The 25652-nt window shown below is 40.1% G+C and overlaps 1 protein-coding gene across 7 annotated transcripts in view; it reads right to left on the reverse strand.

Annotated features, from left to right (window-relative positions):
* LOC122871878 (FERM and PDZ domain-containing protein 4-like) overlaps positions 1 to 25652 on the reverse strand; it is a 76756-nt gene that overhangs the window by 32943 nt on the left and 18161 nt on the right. Inside the window, exon 1 of one of the 7 annotated variants that reach the window (XM_044187406.1) lies at positions 15373 to 15596. The exons of 4 other annotated variants lie outside the window; for them this stretch is intronic. Coding sequence is in view for 1 of the 3 variants with exons in the window: in XM_044187405.1 (XP_044043340.1) it covers positions 15128 to 15168 (41 nt within the window). In the remaining 2 variants the exon portion in view is untranslated. Of the gene's footprint in view, positions 1 to 13120; positions 13140 to 15127; positions 15597 to 25652 lie in introns of those variants that run through there. 2 more of the 7 variants (XM_044187405.1, XM_044187407.1) reach the window with 2 other exon arrangements.

Below are 25652 nucleotides of genomic sequence, written 5' to 3' on the forward strand. Positions count from 1 at the left end.
AAAATCTGATAGGAGCTGTCAGTCTTCTCAAAGATGATCTGTGTCTATGTCGGAATTATGCTGAAGTCTCAAATTTAATATCACATCAGAGCTGGAATGAAAGTTGATTAATCGATTAGTCGATCGACAGAAAAATAACTGCCAACTATTTTCATAATCGATGAATCTTTCAAGCAAAAATTCCAAATCCTCTCTGCTTCCAGCTTCTCAAATGTAAGGATTTGCTGCTTTTCTTTGTCACATGTGATCGCAAATTGAGTATCTTTGGGTTTTGGATTGTTGGTCAAACAAAACAAGCTATTGAAAGACGTCAGCTTTCACTATTTTCTGACATGACAAAACGATTAATTGATTAATGGAGAAAATAAGTGGCAGATTAATCAATAATCACATGATATATTAATTATTAAAAGCATGTAATCTGGCACTTTTATGGGGATTACACAGTTGATAAACACCTAAAGCTGAATTAACTGGATTTGTGCTGTCAGTAGAAAATGATGTTCAATTTGGCATTGATCTGTCACTAGAAATGTCCTAATTGTTTGCTAATGGAGCTTCTTTCCTCTTAGTCTTCCTCAATATGCTCATTAACGTTTCAACTTAATGCACTCTAAGCTCCTAGCAAGACAACGCCAGCCATTGCCGACCTTCCTCTCGTCCAATCCACATCCTCTTTCTTCCCTCTTTGAATTTGTTTGGCTTTTCCCACTCTCTCTTACTCACTCAGTCTTTCTCCTTGACTTTGTGCTGTTCATAAATTAAACATTGGTGCACGTTGTTCTGGAAGTGCTCTCACTTTATATAGCTTTACTATCTGAAGACGACATGCTTTGGATCTCAGTGCATTTCGCACACACACAAGCATGCATGCACGTACACATGCACATGAATTCCCCCACGTCTTTCTTTTTATGTAACCCCTTGAATGTTAAAGCTCCATGCTGCATGCTGTTGTCAGTAGAATATGACGTTCAATTTGGCATTGATGTGTCACTAGAAATTTCCTAATTGCTTGCTAATGGAGCTTCTTTCCTCTTCCTCATTATTCTCATTAAAGTTCCAACTTAATGCACTCTAAGCTCCTAGCAAGACAACTCCAGCCATCGCCGACCTTCCTCTCGTCCAATCCACATTCTCTTTCTTCCCTCTTTCCATTTGTCGGCTTTTTCCACTCTCTCTTACTCACTCAGTCTTTCTCCTTGACTCTTTGTGATGTTCATAAATGAAACATTGGTGCATGTTGTTAAAAGTTGCCCTTGAAGTGCTCTCACTTTATATAGCTTTACAATCTGAAGACGACATGCTTTGGCTCTCTGTGCATTTCGCACACGCACGTACACATGCACAGAAACTCCCCCACTTTGTTTTTATGTAACCCCTTGCTCCATTCTGCATGCTCTCTGAACATCTTGCAGAGTGAGGATATTTGCTAAACAAGCATAATGGAATAAAAAAAAAGATATAAAAAAACTGTGAGTTTCACAAAGTTGTTCATTTGAGAGGATTCAGAAACACTTGAAAATAAAACCCATTAAAATTCACTGAAAGGGTTAATGGATCCACCCTTTCAGATGATTCCTGTTTCTTTTTCCAACCATCCATCTGAAACTGAAAACATTTCCTTTCACAACAACCATGAGTCGCACTAGGCCATCAAGACTTTGGACAGGGTCCATCATTCTTAAAGCTAAAGCATTCAATCTCCTGATGGCAAGGCTGATAATCAGACTGAACCTCCTTTTTGTTTCACTTCAGTATTCCGTCTGACACTGTGTTCATTTTAGCTGATTTCTGTTTGTGAGGGGGGTTATTTTGTTGTGTGCTGAACCATTTACTTTCATTTGACCTTGGTGAAAGAACTGCTCCACAAAATAGGCAGTTATGAGACATGAGTTGATGGTGCAAATACGTTAAAGTTTTTGTCCTGTTAGCTAGCCAGTTAACTAACTGTCAGTTAGCAAGCTTGTTGGCTTAGAGAGCTTTTTATACCTCTTCATTAACTCTTTATTGAGTGAAATGATGTACAATCCTGAGAACAAAATACCAGAGGGAGTAAGACGCCCAGTACAGAGACAGAAAGAAACTCAGATAGTTATTGTGACTGACTAGAGCTAGCATGTTCCCATCTTGCAAACATGTTATCCATTAGCTCACCGGCTACAGCAGTTCACCAACTAGCCCTGCGAGTAGTCACTACGTCACCACGCCTCTAGCATGCCTATTTTGACACATATGACACATACAAGACACACATATGAATTTCACTTTTCACCTTTGTGCCCTAACCTTATAATAAATAGTGTTTTTTATGCGTCCCATCAACTTTGGCTATCGTTTCTCACAACAATGAAAGAAATATGTTGATTTAAGACTTGTTAGTTCTGTAAGTGGACTTAAAACAACCTGCACAGCTGGGTCAGTTTCACCATTAAGTTGCAATTTTTCTGCCACTATTTCTACCACAATTTTTCATGGATGTATTTTCAGGCTGTGGCACAGGAAGATGATGTCCCCATTCTTGATTCCACCAACAAAGCTAAGGGAAACAGCCATCAGTGAGCACAACACCAGAACTATTTGAATTGCTGAAAAAAAGTCTGCAGAAATTCAGAGGTCTGGAAGGGGTCTAGTGTACTCACTCAGCATGCCATTAATCTGAAATGGAAAGCAAAAAATGCTGATGTTAAACCAATTTCTCAAAAGGAAATTTTGTTATTTATTTTTTTACCCTGTCCTCTCACATCTGGTTCAGTTTACCATACTCCACCATATGCAGTCCTTTGTATTTCCCCGTCAGTCACCAAGTTGCTAAATCCACAGCCTATCAGCACTAACTGCAGAGGCAGTGAGTCACCGCTATTCTGCTATTTTATGGTTGCAGATAATGTTGCATTTGTCATGTTGCACTGTGCTGCACTGTGCTGCACTGTGCGTTATAAAGTCTTTCCCTTGCAAATTAACTGTCCTCTGAGATCATAATAAAGACTGAACTGTACTGGAATTTGGATCTTTATGTCCTCCTTACAAACACTGGCAGGTCTTACTGATGTGGAAACATGCCAACGGCGTGTGATGACGGAATCAATTAAAAGCTCACCATAAAAAGCAATCCTCCTTACAAAGACATTAAAGTAGGTGAGCGAGGGAGCTGCTTCGTTGAGGTTTTCATTCAGCTGATTTCAGGACCACGGACAGCTCCCCTTCTATTACACAGCACTGCTCAGGATGGGAATACTGATTTTCAAGTCAGTGCGGTGCAAAAAAATTATTTATGATCTTTCTATCTACTGACATACACACAGCAATATACAAGCACAAAGACAGGCCAGGGTTATGTATTAAGTACACAGTCAGCTGCATCAATCACAGCTGTCCGGCCTGGTTAAACCTCCGGCCACTGCATCCTCATTTCGCAATGAAGCACCCACCAGTATCACCTCAACCATACAGTATATGAGAGCAGTCTTTGTAAACACTCCATCTGGAAAATACTTTTAAGGGCTTCAGCTCTATTTGTTCACTCATTCTTTATCATTATCAACACACACTGTGAGTGTACCAGACTAAAACTGGGCACACCCTGTCCTTTCCCAATGCGAAGATTTGGACTATTCCACTGGCTGCTGGCCAGACTCTTGACCGTAGCAAAATAACACACACACACACACACACACACACACACACACACACACACTCATCTCCGCAAATGACATGTAAAGGCTTGAGACAAGCGCGTGTGTGTCGAAAAGGCACATTTCTCTTCAGGCTTAAAGTTTTCTGCAAGAGGAGAGCTGCATTTGCTTGGAAGAAAGCAGGTGCAGCTACAAGTGTGTTCATTTATAAGATAATATCAGATGGAACCTCTAGATCCCAGTGGGGGGAGTTAAAAATATAGGATCTGGCAGAACACGAAAAGAAAATCAATTAAAGAGATTTAAAGATTTGTGGATTTGTTACCTGCATCTATGCTGCATAGGTCGGCATTGAAGATAGATGGGGGTATATGAATGTAAAAAGTCAGTCAAAGCTTTGATTGGCTGACAGGATTGCTGGTATGATGGAAAAGGGGAAGCTGAAACAAAGACCAGGAAGTAGCATGATCCTTACAATGCATTATGAGGTCAGACTTGTTCATTAGTATTGCTTTTGATGATATAGACCCTTTAGTCTTTAAGTGATCTGCTATGGATGATTTCACATGTGGGTGGTATTTATTTTGACTTATTCATACCTTGTATGAATGAACCCGTCTGGAAATCTCAACTAGGATTAATTCATAGCATTCTTTTATATTATTAGTGATAGAAAAATTAACTGCATCATGACTATAGCATTTACTTCACTCCTCTTATCTGATATTCACTTTAGTTTTTTTGGTCTTAAACAAGTCTGAGAACTATGTAAAACAGATATGCATGGTTTGGTCTTTGGGATAAAGCTACCTTTATCAACTAATAATTCTAAATGAGTTACAAGGGCAGGCCACAAAAAGGAAAAATACATGAGGGGTATTCATTCAGTTGTATCAGGACGAGATGAAAGGGATTAAATATATATAAGTTGCTAAGGGAATAAGCTCTCTTGCTTGTAGTTCACTTGTGTCTACAGCCTGTCACTATGTGACACACTGTTAGTTCCCACTGTATCTATATCAGCAGCAGACCTACAACTCTTTACAGTGTTGCTTTTCAACCTTTGCAGCACAGCAGTACATCTCTGTGGGACAACACAGTCCAGAGCACAACACCCCATTGATACTTTGTAAATGTCACATAAAACCCAGTGGAACCAAGGGGTGGAAAATACAAAGGGCAGCAGAGCAAGTTTTAAATTATGTTTTTAAAAGAAATCTGATGAGTGGCTGTTTGAATTATGTTTAGGCTGTTTCATGTTCGATTCAATGATTTTGGTGTTTGGCCTAAAGCTCCACTGGAACAGCAATTGAACTCACTGTTGAGACCAAAACACATACTAGTGTAGAGCAATTTTGTCTGTATTATTGTATTCTACATAAACACGCACTACTGTCTGTCTGCAGTTAAAATATTTGTCGACGTCTGTACATAAATTCTGCCAGTAAATTCCTGTACCTTTATTGTAAGTGTCAAATAAAATGCAGTTTTTCAGCTCGAGGAGAAAAACAAAACAAATAATAAGAGACTGAATTTCCTTTGCAACCTGCAGCTTTTGGCTGTCCATTAAGGGATCCAAGAATAAGCTCTTAAAGATCAAACGGATGGCTCCCCAGAGACGACTGAAGGCAATTAGTCACCAGTCACCAAAACTTTCCTAGTCTGTGATGAAGAAAAGAAAGTGATTGAAAAATCAGGGCTTAGATTTTCCCTTATTAATTAATTTTGCTTTCTGTGTCAAAGCCCTTTATTCTTCATATTTTGACTGGGGAGTAGTACTTTAACTGAGGTCATGCCTATGGGGAGTTTCACTACCATTTACTTTCTGGTTGGTTGACTGTACTCGCATGATGTAATGACGACCAAGCATTGACTACTTTTGTCTCTTTGGAAAGGTTACAGAAAGAGCACAGTGTGTGTACATGCATATCTGCTTGCAGTGTGTACAAGAATTCATGGCTGCAGAGTGTGTGACTACACTAAATACACTCGAGTGACTTAATTTGTCACTGATTGCATTCGGTCCATGTCAAAACACATACAGGCTGAAAACATTACAGCCGACTCGAACATCTGCACCGAACATTGAAGCATAATTCCGCAGGCTAAAAATACCACAGCAGAACAAGCGTCGCTAAACGCTCCCTAAATAAGATTACACAGGAAGACGGTGATCATTAGGATGAATAAGAAACACTTGCTGCTTGTTTCTTGAATCATAACGTCAGAATGAAAATCGCTTTGCTCTCCGAGTGCACTTGCAGTTAACAGGGAAGAAAGAAAATAAAAAGGCCAGTAGGGTACGATGTGCCACAGATTTCTAAAGCACTTACAGACATCAAACCTTAAACAAAGCAAAGAAAAATATGCTTATTTGCTGTCTTTCTTAGAGTAAGATGAGAAGATCAATATCAACCATGTCTCTGTTTAATTTGTACATAACCACACCTGAATCTAGGTGTGCATTTCACAAAACATTGACAAATTAAAATGAGAATATATATTGGTGTTTTCCTAGTTTTGCTGCATTACACCAATATGAAATCCCACCACGTGAAGCCAAAGTCCCACCAGATGTTACTATAACACTTTGTGGATTAATGCCACGCTTTTGACCAAACACCAAACCAAACACTTTCTGATTCAGTGCCTTAAACCAGTGACAATCTGGTGCTTCCTGTCTTCTAATTTTTTGCACTTACACATGAAAAAATGCAGATGTGCAGCTCAGTTGTAGCTCCAACCAGCTTCACTCTGCTATGGTCAGAGAACCAGGAAGGCTGAACTGATGTTTGGCTTTTCAATTTGCTTTAAATTGAATTAGTAAATTCAATTCACTCCAATCAGGGGAAGTAATAGCCTCGCTCAATCAGTGGAGGAATGGATTTAGGACTCTTGACCTCATGTCTACACATATACATACTGTACATGCCAGGTTTGAACATGTGTGCCTGAGCAAGTGTATGCATATGAATACTGTACTGTAGGTTTACATTACATTGTGTGTGTGTGTGTGTGTGTGTGTGACATCGTGGCTCTGAGAATACAGAGTGGCACTTACGTATTATGTGATAGCATTTGGAGCAGAACTAATCACTCCACTAGCCTCTTTAGCAAACAGATGCATCAGCAAACAGACAACTGGATGAATTCAGTGTGAGCTCATCCATCGCCTGCCTTGTCACTCGGTTATCTTTACACATCTTTTTAACTATATTTAGTTAAATCTTATTTGTCAGTCCCCTGACAGAAATGTAAGGCCACACACTGCACAATTTGTTTATTGCATTGACAAATGCACACTGTCGGCAAAGATATTGCTTTGTTATGTCCAAGTTAAAGTCTTTGCGTCCCGTTTCTTCTCCCTCACCCTTTTTCATTTAACCCTCAATCTATCAGACTGCTGGACAGAAGGAGTTAAAAGATCTAAGCAATTGAAAGTCTATTTTGTCTACTTCATTATAACTGACAACTTATGTGACTTTCAGATGTAGGAAATCCCAACTGATATGAATAATACCATATCAATACAAATGCAAAACTAAGTAAAGTCCCACCGCTTGAACAATTGACATTAAACATAAATGACAAGGATTCATTATTTCCACAATTTTTCTCTCATGTTTGAGTCACTTGTTCCACAGTGCTGTCTCCTTTCCTGTTACAAACCTCATCAGAATACCAGTGTGTGTGTGTGTGTGTGTGTGTGTGTGTGTGTGTGTGTGTGTGTGAGTGAGAGAGAGCGAATTTAAAATGTAAGATGTGGAAGACATTTTCCTTCTGTCCTACAACCACAGAAATGCTCAGTGTATGTAGTACAACTCTGTGGAGACGTCCATGTATTTTAAGCTTAGTAATCATTTAAAGACATACACAGTTTTGGAGGTTACTTGTTATATAATGAGATCACAGATGCCATAATCACTCATGTGTCCTTGTTTTTTTACGCACATTAGCATACACTATGTTCCATGAGCATTTATCTGAAAAGGGAAGAACAGCAGCTGTAAGGGTAAATGGTAAGGGAAGCGGAGGGCAAAGGTACAGTACATTGAGACGTGCACTTCACTGTGTAAATGTACTGGAAATGTAACATGTGGGCATCATGTTTGTTTTCCTGTAAATGTTGCGCTGGGAATCTGCCTACCTACTGTAGGGCCTATTTGTATAAATGTGCAACTTGTTCCACCTTCTTCATACATTTCACATGGAATTATCCTTTCCTATGGCCAAGAGCATTCACTCTTTGATAAGGAAAAGTTCAACATTTTGGGAAACACACTTATTCACTTGCTGAGAGTTAGATGAGAAGATCAGTACCACTTTAAAGTCTGTACGCTAAATGTGAAGCTAGAGCCACGAGACAGCTAGCTTAGCTTAGCATAAAGACTCACTAATTAACAAGTTATATCTTCTTTGTTTAATCCATTACAAAACTGAGGTGTAAAAATGACAAGTTGTGCTTTTATGTACATGTCAGTTATGTACTGGACTATTTCTTGGTCAGGCATACAATAACTTCTCCTGTATTATGTGAAATGCAAAGGGAACAAATGAGAGCCAGAACTATTGTATGTCACTATATGATGTAAAACTGGAAGCAGAATTCTATGTGTCATATCTGAAAAGGGATGAAATTTCTGAGAAGATTAACTGGGGAGGAAGCAAGGTGCATACACTGTATATGGTTGACAATCAAGCCACGTCACTATGCGGAAAAAAGGTTTTAAATGCCAACATTAAAGTAGCCTGTGTGAACACTTTCCATGATGATTTTCTGTGATTATTTTCAAACTCACAGCAGGGCTCCCGCTGTGCTGAGGAAGAAAAAAGGGAACAAAAGGGCTGTGAATTTACCTTATCACATGAGCACATGAGTCAACATGGAATTTTCCATTATGCAGATCTATATAAGCTACAAATTAAAAGGAAAAACTAACATTAAGTGTCTCAGTGAGGTGTTGGGCCACCGTGAGCCTCTAGAACAGCTTTAGTGCTCCTTGGTAAAGATTCTCCAAGTCTCTGGCACTATGCTGAACCTGAATACATCAGCTACAGAATATTCAGTTAAAAGCTGAAGTACTGCAGCCAGCTGCTAACTCAACATAGTGTCTAGTGTTAGAATGAAGTTCAAACTTCAGAAAGAAGATCAGTCACTCGAGTAAATCATCTCGGGACACGTTTTTTAGTTTTAGTGCCTTTGTTCTCAGGGATTATTATGGGGTTCAACCTAAGGCCAAACACTATTACATGCCTTGTTATGATGGGCGTTAGGGAAAAAAGAAGGTTGTCTCAGCATACAGAAACGCTTCGAACTGAACTTCTGCAGTCACAGTTTGGTTACAACAATTAATTTATCCATTTATGCAGCAAAAGCCTATGCACCAATGTGTCATTAAATAATGCAGTGTTGCCTCCTAACCAAGGCTCCATGCAGAATATATGAGACACGAAAGCGCGAACACAGAAACACATGCTGTGTGTCGAATTCTCTTAACATTTACAGAACATGTGACGCACCCCTGTGGGCAAAAATTCAATACGAGCATCACTTTTTGCATCACTGATCAGCTGGCACATTGTGTCTGAATTTCAGTGTGCTTGCTGTTTGAGAATTAAAGCGTAATTGGGAGATTATGCTTGTTCTAAAAGTTATTTGTTTTTGCGAAGCAGAGATGAGGGAAGGAAGTTCGAATCTGCACGGAGCAAGAAACAAAATGGGTTTTACTTCATTTGCATAATTGATCAAATTTGGTCTCTCGTCAAAGGAGAGCGGAAGCATGAAGCGCATTGCTCCAGTCTTTCAGTATTATCTGTTGTTATGGGAAGTAAAATGTGGTAATCATAACATATCAGAATATTAGTGTTCACCAGGAAATGAATCCCTGCAGAAGACACGGGTAAGAATGAAGGACTGATTAAAGCATTCCATTTCAGAGCTGGTATATTTGATCAAATAAGCACTGAGAGATAACACATTGGTTATTCTGCTGGGCTGAAATTACAGTTGCTACTGTGGCTTTACACTTAAAGGGAAAAAAAGTAAACATTTTTTAAACAGATAAATAAAAACATGCCTTAAAATATATTTCAGCATCCTGACAGTCAAAACTCACATCAGTCTCAATTTGAAAGATGGATCACATCTATGAAGCAGACTGTACCTGTTTTCAATTACAGACAGGGATAGATACACAGATAAGTGGATGGATGTGCTGCCATATAAAGCAGACAGATAGGTGAGGGAGAGGGAGAGAGAGAGAGAGAGAGAGAGAGAGAGAGAGAGATGTCTGATGTGATTTCATATAGTGAATGAAACAGCCAACAGTGTGTTCACCCTGCCAGCCCCTCCTGCAATGATCACCGACCAAATCCCTTAGGAGGATTATCCAGACTCAAATCAAGAAAATCGTGCAACTTTAAGGGTTACAGGCAGAGAGTGAGAAAGAGAGAAATGGAGTGGAGGGGTGGTGGTAGCCCTGTAGTCCAATGGTATTTTTTCTCCTCTCCAGCCTCTGATTTGTGTGTTTTGACATATGTGCTCTGTGCAGCGGCTGACAAATATTAGGAGCTACAGAGACATCTAATGTGCTGTTAAAGGATATGTTTGGATATTTTTAAGTCTATCTTAACACAATACTCAATGGTCGCTTTAAAGGGAGCTACGTACTAAAAAGACAGTAAACTTTGGAAGATACACACTTGGTTTGACCAGCTCAAACTGCTCAACTACTAGTTTTGGCTGAACTTAAAAGAACAGTTTGACATTTCGGGAAATACTCTTATTAGCTTTCTTGCAGTTAGATGAGAAGAATGATACCACTCTCATGTTTGTACGCTAAATATGAAGCTAGAGGAAGCAAGCCATTAGCTTAGCATAAAGACTGGAAGCAGGGGGGAAACAGCTAACCTAGGTCTGTCCAAAGATAAAGAGAAATAAACATGTTAATTAGAGAGCATTAGAGGTGCTGGTAGGCTAGCTGTTTCCTCCTACTTTCCTTATATTAAGCTAAGCTTAACTTTGTCCTGGCTGTAGCTTCATATTTAGCATACAGACGTGAGAGTGGTATTTTCTACCAATTTATTTGCCATCAACAATCTTTTTTCCTAACCTCAACCATGCCTTTGCCAAGCGCAGATCTTTTAAAAAGGAGAGAATATAAAAATGTTGGCATTGCATGCAAAAACAAATGCTGCCATGGAACATATTGCAGGGTTTTGCAGAATTGTCCAATATTCTTGTCTGGGGACAGGGTTGGTAAATAACCATAAAGAATTTTAATTACAACAAATAAGAAAATATTTCATGTTTTGCATGTCATATGCGCTGAACAAATAAATATTCCTTTTGTTTGCAAAAAATGTATTTGAATTTGTAGTACCCCTCCCCTTCTTGTGCTTTTTCTTTTTTTTTTAGAAAGGTTGATCTTGTGGCCCAAAGTTAAACCGCTTTCACACATGTTCTGTGTGAGTAAAACGTTTTTCATCACAGTGTCTGAAGTGGTTATGAAATGGTTACAGGTGATTTTAAGTAATGAGTGAAATTGAAAATCACTCTTATAGAATATTCTTTAGGATGCCACGACTTGTCAGATGGCTCTCAGTACAATGGAACTTTGCCCTCTGAAGTAGCAGCATGCATTGGCATAAAGCAGAAGGCAATCTGGCACGCATTATTGTAATCTGATATTCAGAACACAAACAAGCCCTGCTGGCTAGTTTCACTGCCAAATGCCGACACACTACCGCCAAGATTTTCCCACACTACTAATGCTGATACAGGTCCAGTCTTTGTCTTTAGGATGCATGGATTGGAATGGATAAGAGAGATTAGGTTAATATTCCCAAAATAAAGCCAGATGTGCGATGACAAAACTCTCATTAATCCATAGTTAGAATAAAAAAAACAAAACAAACACAAACGGAAAGATCACAGATCCCTCTCACCTGCTGCGGCTGTTTTATTTCCCATCTTACAATGAATGATTTATTACGAGCATTAAAAGGTGATAAATGATCCACAACTTCTCATTAAAGTTTATGAAGCAAATTTGGCTTGTACGCCATCTGCAAACAGAAGGCTCCAAATTTGTATTATGACAGCTCATGGATACACAATGGCCATCTGGGTACAAAGCAAAGTGTGGCTAACTTGCCAGTGATGCAAACACTCTCTTGGTGCCTGTTAGCGTTACGCCTTTATTAATTTTCGCCATTTTACAGTCTGTTGACAACGGATGGAGCCAAATGTGTAAAAGTGGGTGTGGCGAACATTATGACTAACATTATGGCTGACAAAATGCTAAAGCATAAGGAGAAGTGCAAGTGCTTCCCAGAAGGGTAAAACTCTTGGAAAACAAGGGGAGGGGAAGCACTTCTTATGAGAAATGGAACCTATTTATTCAAATTAGAAGTCAAATAAAGATAAAAATGTGATAATATGCAACACAGGCACACTTGCTTCTGTGCTGTGTGACACATTCATCTACAATAATGTGCAAAATATGAACGTTCTCCATTTTATGAGTTGTTTCGAATACTCATTAAAAAGAGGTCTAGGAAAAATTCATTTAAAGAACACTAACTGATTCTGGATTTTAACGCCGTGCTTCACAGGCATTAAAGGCACTGGTGAGGTTACGTTTAGGCACAAACACGACTTTGTTAGGTTTAGGGAAAGACCGTGGTTAGGACCTTTGTCATCATAATTATGGTAATAACCACTTGGTTAAGATTAGGAAACGATCATGGTCATGTTTAAAACTACGGCCGCAAAACATATATCGCACTTGCTGAAAGGACTGATGCTGTTGTTTCTTCCTGGGAGGACAGTCTCACCATAGCCTCCTGAACCACCCATATGTCTTTCCTCATATTTTTGGGGCCACCAGTTTTTTTTATGTGTTTTTAAGTGATAATATGCTTAAGAAAAAATTTACTTCAGTTTTGTTGAAAATCACAGACATGATTGAGCCAAATACAAAGTTAGGAGCAGGTCACTGCTCAAACTACAAATGTTCAAAAGTTTAGAATGTAAATGCTCACTAATCATTTCTTTCAAATGGATGTCAATGCTTTAGAACGGTACGAAATGGTACGGTAACAGTTATATTGTCGAGTTTATTTAGTCTGTTTAAAGTTCAACTGTTGGTGAGATAGAGATTGGTGCTCTAGTTTGTGACTTGATTTTGGCTGAAGTTTTGAATTTTACCATCTTATTCTAATCCATTTCCACACCACAGCGTGTGCCTACCAGTATACAGTATATGATGCCGAGTCAAAACACGACAGGCTGTGTCTGTCTCAGAATTAACTTGAAAGAAGAAGAACACATCAGACCGGGTTAGTGTTTTAAACTGTTAGCGCTAACTTAGCTTTCAGTTAATACCCCAAGTGTTCCTGCTGTGACAAGTGTGCAACAACAATATAGCTATTGTTAGCTTAGAAATGGGGTCTGTTAACGTCAACAAACGACAGGCACCCACCCATGCCGGCTACAGTAGCTTGGAAATTAACGATACCCAGCGGGGAATGGGCACCAGAACTGGAGCCAGGCAAGCGGGCAACAGAAAAGGGCTCAGCAGCCTCCCAGTGAACACGGCTGGACCGGGACCGAACACAGCCTCCAAGACCAACGGAGGCCAGTTTGATGACAGGGAATACACTACAGAATTGCTTTTCGGGTTTGGCTCCCGACGTAACCCCCCACTCAGGCCTCCGGAGGTGGGCGCTGACTGATGCCCGACCTCCCTCTCGCTCCTCTCCTGCTTGATGCCTCTCCAGTCCCCGCCTGAAGCCGCCGTGTCTTGGTCGTCTCCTGGTCGGAGCCACTGCAAATCACCTTGGTACTGTATTCCCTGTCATCAAACTGGTCTCCGTTGGTCTCGGGGGCTGTGATCAGTCCTGGTTCAGCCGTGTTAACTGTTTTGGGGAATGCCAAGGATGCACACTCGCGCCTACGGCGAGCGAGAGCAACAGAGTGCTGACTGCAGTTCACTTAACGACCATCTGTGTCATAAATAACAAGGATTTTCTGAAAACTCCACACACTACCTTTAAGTCTGAACCACTATGGAGTCTTGAAATTCTTTCTTTCCTTCTTTCTATCTCTGAGAAGAGTGGAAGATGCAATCCAGATGCTAATCTGTGAGTGTGAGTGTATAGGTTTAAAAAATTTGTCATGTTTAGTGGGCTTTGAGATATGACACGCAGGAGTCAAGGAACATGCAAACACGTATGTACGTACATGTGTGTCCACGCATCGTACCGTGTAGGGTGTACATGTGTGTGAGTAGCATATAAAATCCCAGTTAGCGGGCATTGGTGTGTGCTGACCTCTCCATTATCGCTGCAGCTCCTATGAATAGAGTCTGTTCTGTCTTAAGACTTCTGAGTGTTTCTTCACATTTCAGACCTGAAATTAACTTGTTCGGTATGTAAAACTGCTACACTGGATAGTTCACTTGGATCAAAAAATAGGATATAGCAACATCTTTAGGAAAAACATTGTCTCAACATTTGTATTTTGAAGAAAAAAGAACATAAAACCCCATTGTGACTTGAATTTCATGTAATCTTTCAATCCTTTGCCCATATTGTATAATTGTGGGCATGGTTGTGCATCATGGGGATTGGATAGGGGTAAACCTCCTTTTCTGGAACAGAGTTTTAAAGCTGTCTTTTTAAGTACTTAGTAGTCTTGTTACAACACTTCTTTTGGCTCTGTGCTCTCCACTGCTTCACTTTGTGTTCTCATCTGTTTTAGTAACCATTGTCCATCCTCTCTTGTTTCTGTATATCTTCCTTAATCCCTCAGACTATCTGGTTGCTCCTTGGACTCTCTGATTCTAGTCCTTTCATTTCCCACATTCGCTGCACCTCTGTTGTTGCTGTTGTCACTATGCAGAACTCAGTATGCATTGTATGTTATAGATCCCAACATGTTGATTTCTTAGACACTCAAATAACACAAAAAACAAGACAAAAACACAACCAGGTCTATGTCTGCTCACATAGACAGAGCAGAATACATCAGTAACAACTTCACACATACACCAATCAATGAATGCTTCCTATAATAAGGCACCACAGGTCACATACAAATCTGTTTTGTGCAACACACACATCAGATGCAGCTTCCTTTTTTGCTTTTCCTTCATCAAACATTCTTTCTAGCCTTGTTAACAAAGTCTCTCAATTGAAACACTTTCATTTCATTCATTGTAAGAGTCATAAAACTTTTTGGGTGAAACACAGTGGACAAAGTGAATATAGAGTGCATTCCATGGCCTATTAACATGACTCGTATGCCCTGCAAAAACTGATCCGCCTTCATTGTTCAGACAATTTCACCTGGAAATATCTTGTCTCTTACCTGGGAACAAAATCAAGATACATTTGTCAAGAAATTGGAATAAAAAGTAAAAAACATGATTTGTAGTGCCCCCAGAGAACAGCAGTAGAAGAACACACACACACACACACTCACTCACCCAGACAGCTTTGGCATCTTGGAGAAACCAAACATGTCCATGTGGTCCTGCTACAGAGCGCTACGTCCCAAATCTTAGGTGCTCCACATCAGCATTCTAATCCACATCCAAATCCCTTCATATTTAAAACCCAGACAATCCAGTTTCAACCCGGATCCATATCAAGAGTCAGCAAATGCCTTTCGAACACAATTCAGAATTTCTCACAGCTTAAGAAAATAAACTCAAACGGCAGCAAGTATCACCCTTGTTGAATGCCCCATCTGGTGCGCAGACAGTCCAATTCCCTGTCTTTCCACAATGTTGCTTTCTTAAGTGATGACAGAGACAGTGAGGGTCACCTCCCACCTCTCTGCTCTCTCTGGGACGAGTCAGCCCTTTCTGCTGCTCTCCACCTGGCTTAGTTGAGCTGCAATAAGCCCACTGTGCTCTCCATCTCAGCGCATGGAGAAGTGCAGTGATCCTAGCCGCGACAAGCTGGGGAGAAGAGAGGAGGAGGGAGGGAAAGAGAATAGGAAGAGGGATGGGATAGAGAGGGAGGGGCGGAGGGAGGGAGGGGGAAGGACAAAGCAAATGGATGACGGATGCTCTCTGGCTCTGGCTTTACCCTCCATTCATCGGGGCTGCAAGTCCCTTTGCAGGGCAGAGAAGAAGATGTGGGGAGGATGCAGAGGAAGGAGGGGTAAAAGAGGATGAAAGATGAAGGAGGGACAAAAAGAAGAGTAAAAGTGCTTTGGTTGTTAAGAGAAAGCAATGGAGAGAGACAGAGAAGGGAGGAGGGGGGGAGGTGATGGGCAGAGGAATGCTGACTCTGCAGAATGGGATGCTGATGGGAGCAAGACCCCGTCTCTCAGGTTTTTCTTCACCCCCCCCGTTTGGTTTTACTAAGTGAGCTTGTACGTGTGCATACACCATCACCATGGTGCAAGCACGCATTAGTCTTAAAGACCACAGACGGATTCCTTGTTCATTCCAGTCCAGAAGGAACACTTGGCTTTCGATCATTTTTCAGACTGAAAATGTGACTGCATTTTCTCTAACGAATGGAAGAAATAGAAGTCCTGATCAACATGTAGCTGTCTTGGCAAAAACAAGATTTTGAGAATTTTCTTGACATACTATTACTTTCGTAACTTTATTTGGACCGAAACCAAATGTGTTTTAATAGACTTAATACAGGAAAATTGACTTAAGATTGATCAAACCTTTTGTTTCTGACAAGAACATTCAAGGACTGTTATTTTTTTGTTGTGCATGTACACACACACATCCCTTCTCAGAGCCTGTCATCAAACCCTAACAAGCCAGAGCCTTGTGTGTGTGTGTGTGTGTGTGTTTATGTGTGTGCACACGCACAGATGGTTCAGCCTTAGCCCCGTGCCACAAAGGGCCAAGGAACCACACACGAACCTCAGTGGTAATGATAAACTTTAATTGAACGCAAACGGGCGGAAAGTATGTTTAGCATCCCATGCAATCCAACTCAACTCATGTGGGCGTGTAATGAAAGGAAGTTTTTCAGTTGTCTTATGAATGAAAGGAGTACATTTTTGTGTTATCAGTTGATACAAGCCTGTAACAGAATTTTATTCACCTGGCCTGTTGTCCCCAATGTCAACAGACAGTCTTAAGTAACAATAATTACTAGATTGGGTCCTGGCATTTTCTTACATTTGTAATTACACAGCTGTCAGATCAGGACAGGCAGAGGGGAGACATAATGTCAACCGACTCATGAAATGAGAGAAATGGAAGCAGATATCCTCAAGTTGAATGCCACAAGAAGATAAGAATTCATAAAAGTTATTCTGATGGTTTAGGACAGTCTAATCACTATTTATGAGCGTGAACATTTCTCCAGGGAGCAATGCAAGACTGCTTGAAAGTTTGAGTCTTGGTTTTCTTTTTTAAGAAAAAAGGTTTCCAAGAATATTGCTCAGACTGTCCTCGGATACAGGAACAACGTAACATAATGCTTCATCTTAAATAATCACACAGTGACACGTCATATCATGTATATGTTACATTACTGTTAATCATTTTCATAAAGCAATCATTTTCATATAGTGTCATAGATTTGTGTTTTTCCTAAATTCCGACTTTGGGGTATCATTCATTTCAGTTCTGTAACTCATTTCATGCAAGAAGCTGTAAGAGTCACTTAATCTTTTGATACCATGATGTCCCTGTTTGCTTATTGTCTCTTCAGGGTTAAGGGGCCGGTGTACAATGTCAGAACTGCTTGTCGGATAGCTTTGGAAACACCTTTCCGAGGTCGGATGTGGTGGGGGCTGTGTCCTGCCATTTCTGTAACTTTCCGAAACCGATGATCCCTCATTCACACCCATATCATGCCGGCTGTGTGGAGGTGAGAAAGGAGTCAAAGATTGAACTTCTCTCTTTCTAGCGCTCTTTTTTCATTCTTGGCACAACCATATCTGTCACTTTTCACTATGAATGCTTTCCGAAAGACACTGTCTGAAAATGTGCGCCGTTATCCCCATATTTAAATGATATCGCATCCCCCCCACCCCCACCCCCCCACCCCCATGACGGCCAGCTTTTCAGTCCGCCTTCGAGTATGGCCGTTCGGATTTGGTATAAACACTTTTGATTTTCATATGACATGGAAATCAAATAGAAACCAGTGGCCTCCTGGAAGGTAGAAATTAATTCAAACATCTACTGTAAATGAGCACACAAATCTAAGGACAATGCCAGCATGAATGCACTCAGCGAATAGAAAATAAACTGATACGTACTGTACGTTCAGTGTATGTCTGCAAATAAAAGGCATCATGTGTGTCCCCGCTCTTACTCTGAGCACAAAGCAGTAATGGCAGAAGGCAGCAGAATTACATCAGGCTGCTTTGATGCAAAGACTCTTTGATGACCCCAGTCCTCCCTTAGGCACACACAAAAGCACATATATCCACACACATCAAACGCACTTTGTGGGTGGCAGGATACAAAAGGCCTTGTTGCCCTCTCATAATTTCATACTGGTCACATCCCATCTCAGGATGAGAAAGAGACAAATGAATGAAGACCCTTTTATCTGTTAGTACATTCAATTTCCTGTCAGAATTTATTACAGATGGAAGCTATTTTGGGATATCTAGTGTGCATCACTGGGAGCTTCTCGATAACAGTTTTCAGGAATCAATCCTGATGCTTGAGCTTTGAAATTAAGCAACTTTTTTGTTAAATAAATCATGTTTGTGTCTTGTGTCAGGCTGAGTTTTAGTGGGTAACCTCCCATATGTACTATATTTGTATGATTATACAATCTAAAACATACAGTTTTCAATTTATTTACAGAAAGTCAGCCTTTAGCATCAGATTCTGAGAATAAAGCCTCTGAACACGACAAAGAATTGTAGTTCTAGGTGGAGTCTTGACGGTGTTGGTGTGTGAGGTAGTGGCTGGATGTTTGCATCAGCATCAGAAGCTGGAAGCAGTGCACTACAGGAGGAGCTGATTGGAATGGCAAAAGAAACAGTGACTAATGATTGGTTCCTGGGTGGGTAAGTGAGAGAAGTGGTACCTTTAGGCTTAAGATATTGGATAAAGTGATTGAGGAAGGAGTTGCCTAATTTTAAACTGACAGGATAATAAAGGGAAGCAGGGATCTATGGGAATGGATATGGGTCAAGAGCATAAGGGCTGAGAGGAAGGAATGAATGAAGAAGTGGGGGGAGAGAGAATGAATTTTTGCCAAGGTCCACAAATTCCCATTTTATTATTATGACTTGTTTCAAGGGTTGCAAGACAGGACACAGTGTGTTCATTATCCATGATGTTTTCCACGGACCCCCTTGAACTGAATGTGAGGTGCTATTGCCTTTGTGCGATATCTGATAACTTCTGTAAAAATTTAGGTTCAGCAGACAGACAAATCTAATCTTTTAGAGCCAGTAAAACTGATTCTGATTTTGTTATGCGTCATCCTTCTTCTTCAGTTCACTAAAACTCACACACTGAAGCAGAAATGCATAATAAATATGCAAGAAAGCGAAAAAATGGTGATGGTTTATTAAACAAGTCTGCGTTCGAAACTTTTGAGTGGGGTGTGTGAAGGACATGCAGGACCTTTTACTTCTAAACTTGTAATTTACTTCCACACTTCACTGATTCCACCTCCAGTAACTTGCCCACCCATTCTGCTTTCAAAGCTTCCTTGAAAATGTTTTGAACAGTGTTCCATCTCAGAATTGCAATATGAAACATAAGCTCTACAAAGCTACATAAGCTTTCTACAACTTCTTTCTTCAACTTTTCCTGCTCTTAAAATTATATCAAAAGCATGTTCCGCGAGCAGAAGGTAAAGGTGCATTTGGCAGTGCAGACCAGCAGACAGACAACAGATGACACCTCATGATGATGATTGTCACATTCGGATGGAAAGATTCTGCAGTGGTCAACAAAAAACTAACAGCAACAGTAGAAACAATCCGCTCAGAAAAACATATTAAGGCACACATGATCATTTTGCTATTAAATGTTCTAAAGTTCATTTGAAAGTAATACAGAATTTTAAAGCATTCATTATTTCTGTAAATCTCCTATACTAACTCTTCCTTTGTGCCATTTTTAAATGGCAGTATGTTTGGTGAAGGTGTTTAGGACTTGAAACACACAGTTTAGGACTTGGAATTGACTAGGGACTAGGTGGTCTTGACTTGGGACTTGACTCAGGCCTTTACAGCCAAAACAATGGGACTGTGAAGTAACTGTCTTTAAAAGTTGCTATATAAACAAAGCTAAATAAAATGTTTTATTGGTTGTATGTTGGTTGTTTTTTTTGGATTTATTGGCATATTTTGGCATGGCAACTTATACATTTCTGTAGTTGCTAGGAAAATTCTCTCACTCAAACAGCTGCTTCAGGGTCTTTATGCAGGTCGCTGTCCATGGGAACATCCATGATTTCACCCAGTGTAACACAACAATGTAACATCGCCCTCTGTATAATATTACAGCTATGTTTTGGTGACACGTCATTAACAGCTGCACTATTAATATGTTCTAATTGTTTTGGGTTCCCTAATACCGCTACTGACACTGCTAAATATGTTATGTTTTCGTCTGCTGATTTCCGACAGCACTACTTGAGGCCCCATGGTGTGAAAATCCTCTTTTTCTTGCCCACAAATGGAGCAGATCAGGTAGCCTTTTATAGCAATTTGGGGATGTTGCTTATGCTAATGATCACATCTCATAAACGCATGAACAGATGGCATTCGTCAAGTTTAAATGTGCAATTTTGTGCAGTTTGTTTGAGTTTGGTGAATCCGACTCGGAACACTCACATGAGCAAACCTCAAAGTAAGAAAAAGTAAGACATTTAGGATAAGAATATCAAAAATGTTCTTGTGTGAGGCCCAATGCCTTTGCAGCACCATTTAACACTCTATTTCTATTCTAAAAAGTAATAATCTTTACAGTCCAAAGTGTTCAGCACCTGATGGACAGCACAGCAGGTCCTTTCTTTTATCTTTCAAGGCTGCTGTCTGATCTCTCCATTTGGCTGATTTAAAACAGCGATGCTTATTACAGTGAGGACAGATAGGAACGCCACTAGCATCCCACTGCTGGTTTGTGTCCCATAGAGATAAGAGGAGAGAAGGCAGTCTGCTTGCCTCTGTCCACTAATGAATAACAATATAGCCCAAGGTCATCACTCAAGCGTGAGTGATTGTGCGAGTGTGTGAGACAGAAAACCGAGAAAGACAAAGCGTGTGTTCTGCATTATTACACAACACATTGGCATTCAGCACTCATTCACCTTGTGGTCTACTATGGTTGACACACACACACACGTAGAGTTAATCATTAACCTGTCTGTGTATATCTGTATCTAGACATCTCTTCTGTCTCCTTTAAAAGAGCAGGATGTAGCATATCCAGCATACAATAAAACATCTGGCTGATAAAGCCAGATGTAAGTCTGTGTCACCTTTGCAAGAGCCATCTCACGTCTTGTTCTGTATTTTGCCAACCACTGTCAAATATATACAGAGCCAACCCTAGCTGCTACCTGGATTACGTTTGACAACAATGTTCGAACATTTCCATGTCACGGTGATAAAATACAAAATCTTTCTTTGGGGACAGAGTTCTAACAAAGTACATCTTCAAGTACTGTTCTTAAGTACAATGTTGAGGTACTTTACATCAATAATAATGATCCAATAATATGGTAATATTACACCGACCATTCGACCATTATTCTTTTAAATAAATAAATTGTGTCACACTCTGCTCTACTGGATCACAGCACTGTGTGAGATATTTGATCATGATATTACCTCGTCCTTTAATTCTTTGTTTTGATTATCGTATGTACACCTGACTGCTCTGTAGTGTCCAGTTTCTGTAGCCCAATCCATCATCATACAGTGATTTAATATGCTGTCCAATCTACACTATATCATAATGATATACAATAAAAGTGCAAATCAGTCATTCACACCAAAGACACATGCATGATTTCCCAGCATGCATTCCTGGCTAGCTCCCTGTCATTACAGGGGATAAAACAGGCGCCACCCTTCGCATACACACACACACACACACACAAATACACACCAATTTTATGTGACTCAACAATGAGATCATAGAATTTCATTCCCGCACCCCCTTTAATCCAACCATCAATCTCTGTCTTTCTCTCTTTTCCTTATGACACATGCCTAATCTGATAGGGCAGACAACCCTAAAGTGAGGGAGGGGAGGAATAGATGGAGAGAGGGTGTGAGAAAGAGGAGGATTGATACAATAAGTGGGAACAAGGGAGGTGTAGGGAGAGATGATTAGTGTGTGAGGGAGAGAGGGGTCAGGGAGGATAAATGGATGGAAGGAGCGATGGATATTTGAAGGTGAGGGGTTGTACGACGAAGGTGTGATATGGGAGTTGATGATGGATTGGGAGCGAAGGAGACTGGAATGGAATGAACGAAAGAGATGGGAAAAGGGCAAGAGGGGAAGGGATTATGTGACAAGAGGAGGAGACGAGAAATGAAAAGGCTTACACTTTATATACACAATAACACAAACTTTGAAAATGATGTTGCTCCAAGATTTTATTTGTTTATACAGTTAAGCACGATCCATGTTGGATCTTTGAGGCTCATACTGAAATCAATATTTGAGAGTCTAAAAAAAAATCTGATAATCATATATCGATACGTTTGATAAGGTCTTAAATTTGTTTTTGTAATGCTGGAACAGAAGAACACTTCACACATCTATTTCATGAGACAGGTGCGTAGAGAGGGACGAGCATCTTAAATAGGGAGTGGCTGTAAGATTTGTTGCAGACTTACAGCCACTCCCTATATAAGATGGCCTCTCATTGTCACAAAGCATTTGCCTGATGAAGGTCTAGCACTGAAACGTTGCGAAAGGTATCATTGCAAGTGTGTGGGAGTTTGTTTGCAACAGTATGTAATGCTGACAATTTCAAAACTACCTCAAACATATTTTGACATTTCTGTTCTGCAATTTCTTATTACATAGTGTCCGACATATACTCCGATACTGATATATCCGCAATAAGTTAAAATTGGCCAACTAATAAGCCGGCTGATTTGTTGGTCTAGCTCTAATTGATAGGTTTTTTTAAGTGTATAATTAAGTGGCCTCAGAAGCAAGTAAAATTAACTCCTGTATCATTTTCCTTCATGGGATTTCCTTGGTTTCATTAACCTACCTTATCAAAAGCATGGCTTGATAAGGTAGGCATAGAGTGTGGTGGCCTAGCAGTTAAGACGCATACTATAAACTGTGATCGCAACTTCCCCAGCTCAATTCTGACTGGGGACCTGTGTTACATGTCATGTCAGATCACAGATGTAATTTAATGCTTTAGTTTGATTAAGAATTTTGCACACTTTCTATCCATCCATTCATTTTCAAAAACACTGTAAACTTTAAGGACTTTTTGGTGTTCCACAAAATAATATACGGTAAAACTTTTCCACAGGCCCATGAGAATCCTCTTTTTATATTAAAAGTTTGTCTGATGTTCTCCCAAAGCAGGGAGTTTTTTTTATCTGCCTGGCATACCTGCTGTACCTGGCAGCAACCAGACCGTTTCTGACGCATTAAACCGCTTGAGTGCTCCATGTGGGTTTAAACAAATAATACATTTAGCTCAGGTCTTCTTTGTTTCTGCCTCTCTGTCTCTCCCTCTTTCCTCATGGCTCCTGCTGTCAGCCTACTAAACATCCCTCTCCAATAACGGAGCTTGTCGGAGACACTTAGGAGATAAGGAATGTGGGAAACGACGGGAGCTATTTGTCACCTCACAGCATATTAGCAAGCTGCTGGCTGCCCTGGACCCCTGAACTTTTTGTGCGGGTCGCTTCCACGCAGGAGCTGTAAACACACAAAAAACCATCTTCCAATCACGTCTTCCTCTAGAATATATATTCACTCATTGGTTGCATGCCATGCACATATTCTCATCATGCCTGGCGTGCACACACATCACAATGCGGAGATGGATACCCCCACGTAGACTGAAAAAATTGATCAAATGCTATTAGCTATTCTTCAAGGCCAGCGTGACATTTAATTACGCACACATGCACACACTCACTGAGCTAGAATGCTGAGGAGAGATGGGGGGGGGGGGGGGTGAGCCACATTTCTCGAGGCGACCAGCAAAGCCAATAGTCTGACTGCCAAATACACTTGCACACAAACAAGCATGCAATTACATACAAATATCTGTGCACACAAGTCTGTCTCAGTGAAAAACAACTCACTTTTAATTAATGAACGCATTATAGTGGTACTTTTCTTTATACATTTCTTTATAAAACAGAATATCCTAATCAAATGGAAATGAGAAAATACAGAAATACAATTTTAACAACCAATTTCAGTCATTTTCAATTGAGTTTATTTGTGAAAAACTACTGCTCAGTAAATGTAGGGACTAACAGTGTGATTACAAGGCTAAGGACCAATAATGTGTGATGACAAAGGGGCTGAGGGGTTCTTGTTTGGGCAACAGTCCCAGTATTGCTGGACATAAGTGGGCATCGCTTCCAGTGATGAGAGAAAAAAAGTGAGAGCCAGAGTAATGGTGGAAGTGTTCTGGGCAAGAGTGGAAGTAATAAATAACTGAGAGGCCGCATTGTGGTGTTTTCTGTGTCGCACTTTTAAAGCAATTTTACGTGCTGAAGTGTGTTTGGACTGGAGCTTTACATTGTGACAGTACAAATGATGGAAACTTTCCATAAGAACTGCATCAGAAACTGGCAAACTGTAAAATGCAACACCATGAGACGTGTGCAAGCATGTAGAGGTGGTGGTAACAAACTGATACAAATATTTGTATAATGACTACATTATTATAGCGTGTAAATCATGCTGCTTGACATGCTTAATGCTTTTTCATATTTTTCTTGCAGAGAGTTAAATAAGAAGATCGATACCACTCTTATGCCTGTATTCTGAACATGAAGCTACAGTTAGCAGTCAGTTAGCTTAGCACAAAGACTGGAAACAGGGAGAAACAGCCAGTTTAGCTGTGTCCGAATTTAATCCATACAAAAGTCAAAGTGTAAAAAAGACATGTTGTGGTTTTACGGAGGGTTATATGCGGGGCTATTTCTTGGACGGGCGCAGTGACTTCCTTGAGTCTCTGCTGGTTGCCTGGTAATTCAGTGCGACATCAAGACTCCAGGAAGTCACTGCGCCCGGCCAAGAAATAGTCTGGCACATAACCCCCCATAAAACCACAACTGTGGTTTTTACACGAGACATAATGTGTTAATTAGTGAGCTTTAGAGGTGACAGATATGAGAGTGATATCGATCTTCTCATCTAATTCTTGGCATGAAAGCAAATAAGCGTATTTCCCAAAATGTGAAACTATTTCTTGTTAAGAGTCATTCTGCTATTTTTAGCTGAATTTAACTTGTTTAACTTTCATGAGTCTTTGTCCTGTCTACACAGCTAACAGGTACTATGCTTGGTGTTTTCTAAAAAATCTAAAATTATACCAACTTCAACTGTGCCTGAAAATGTGTTTAAGATAGGGAACTAATACCTCTGAATGGTTTCAAAGACATTTACAGTAAAGCAGCTGCAGGAGGTGAAGCAACAGTTTGGGAGAACTATTGTCCAATATTCTGCCTTTCCATTAGAACAAAGCAGATGCAACTAATGATATTTCATATATTTTTTATTCCATGAGAGAATATTAGGTTAGAGCGAATTTAGTTTTTTTTAGTTCAAAATTAATGAACTTGTCAACCTCAATTTTGGCTGAGGTACAGTATATGTCACACACAGTACAAGCATGGTGCAAACGGAAAGGAGACACACACATTATTATTTAATTTTGCTTTGCAGGTAGTTTTCAGTAAATCATATTGCCTGTTCACAAACTGAATACTGATTTTGAGAAGTGGCTGTAAAAGGTCTTAAATGATGTACACTATTGCTGGCTCACTGACGCTGAATTTGTGTGGCGGTCTGAATGCTAATAAAGCAAAATTAAAATGAA

Source organism: Siniperca chuatsi, linkage group LG24 (assembly GCF_020085105.1).
Source record: "Siniperca chuatsi isolate FFG_IHB_CAS linkage group LG24, ASM2008510v1, whole genome shotgun sequence".
NCBI classification, from domain to species: Eukaryota; Metazoa; Chordata; class Actinopteri; order Centrarchiformes; family Sinipercidae; genus Siniperca; species Siniperca chuatsi.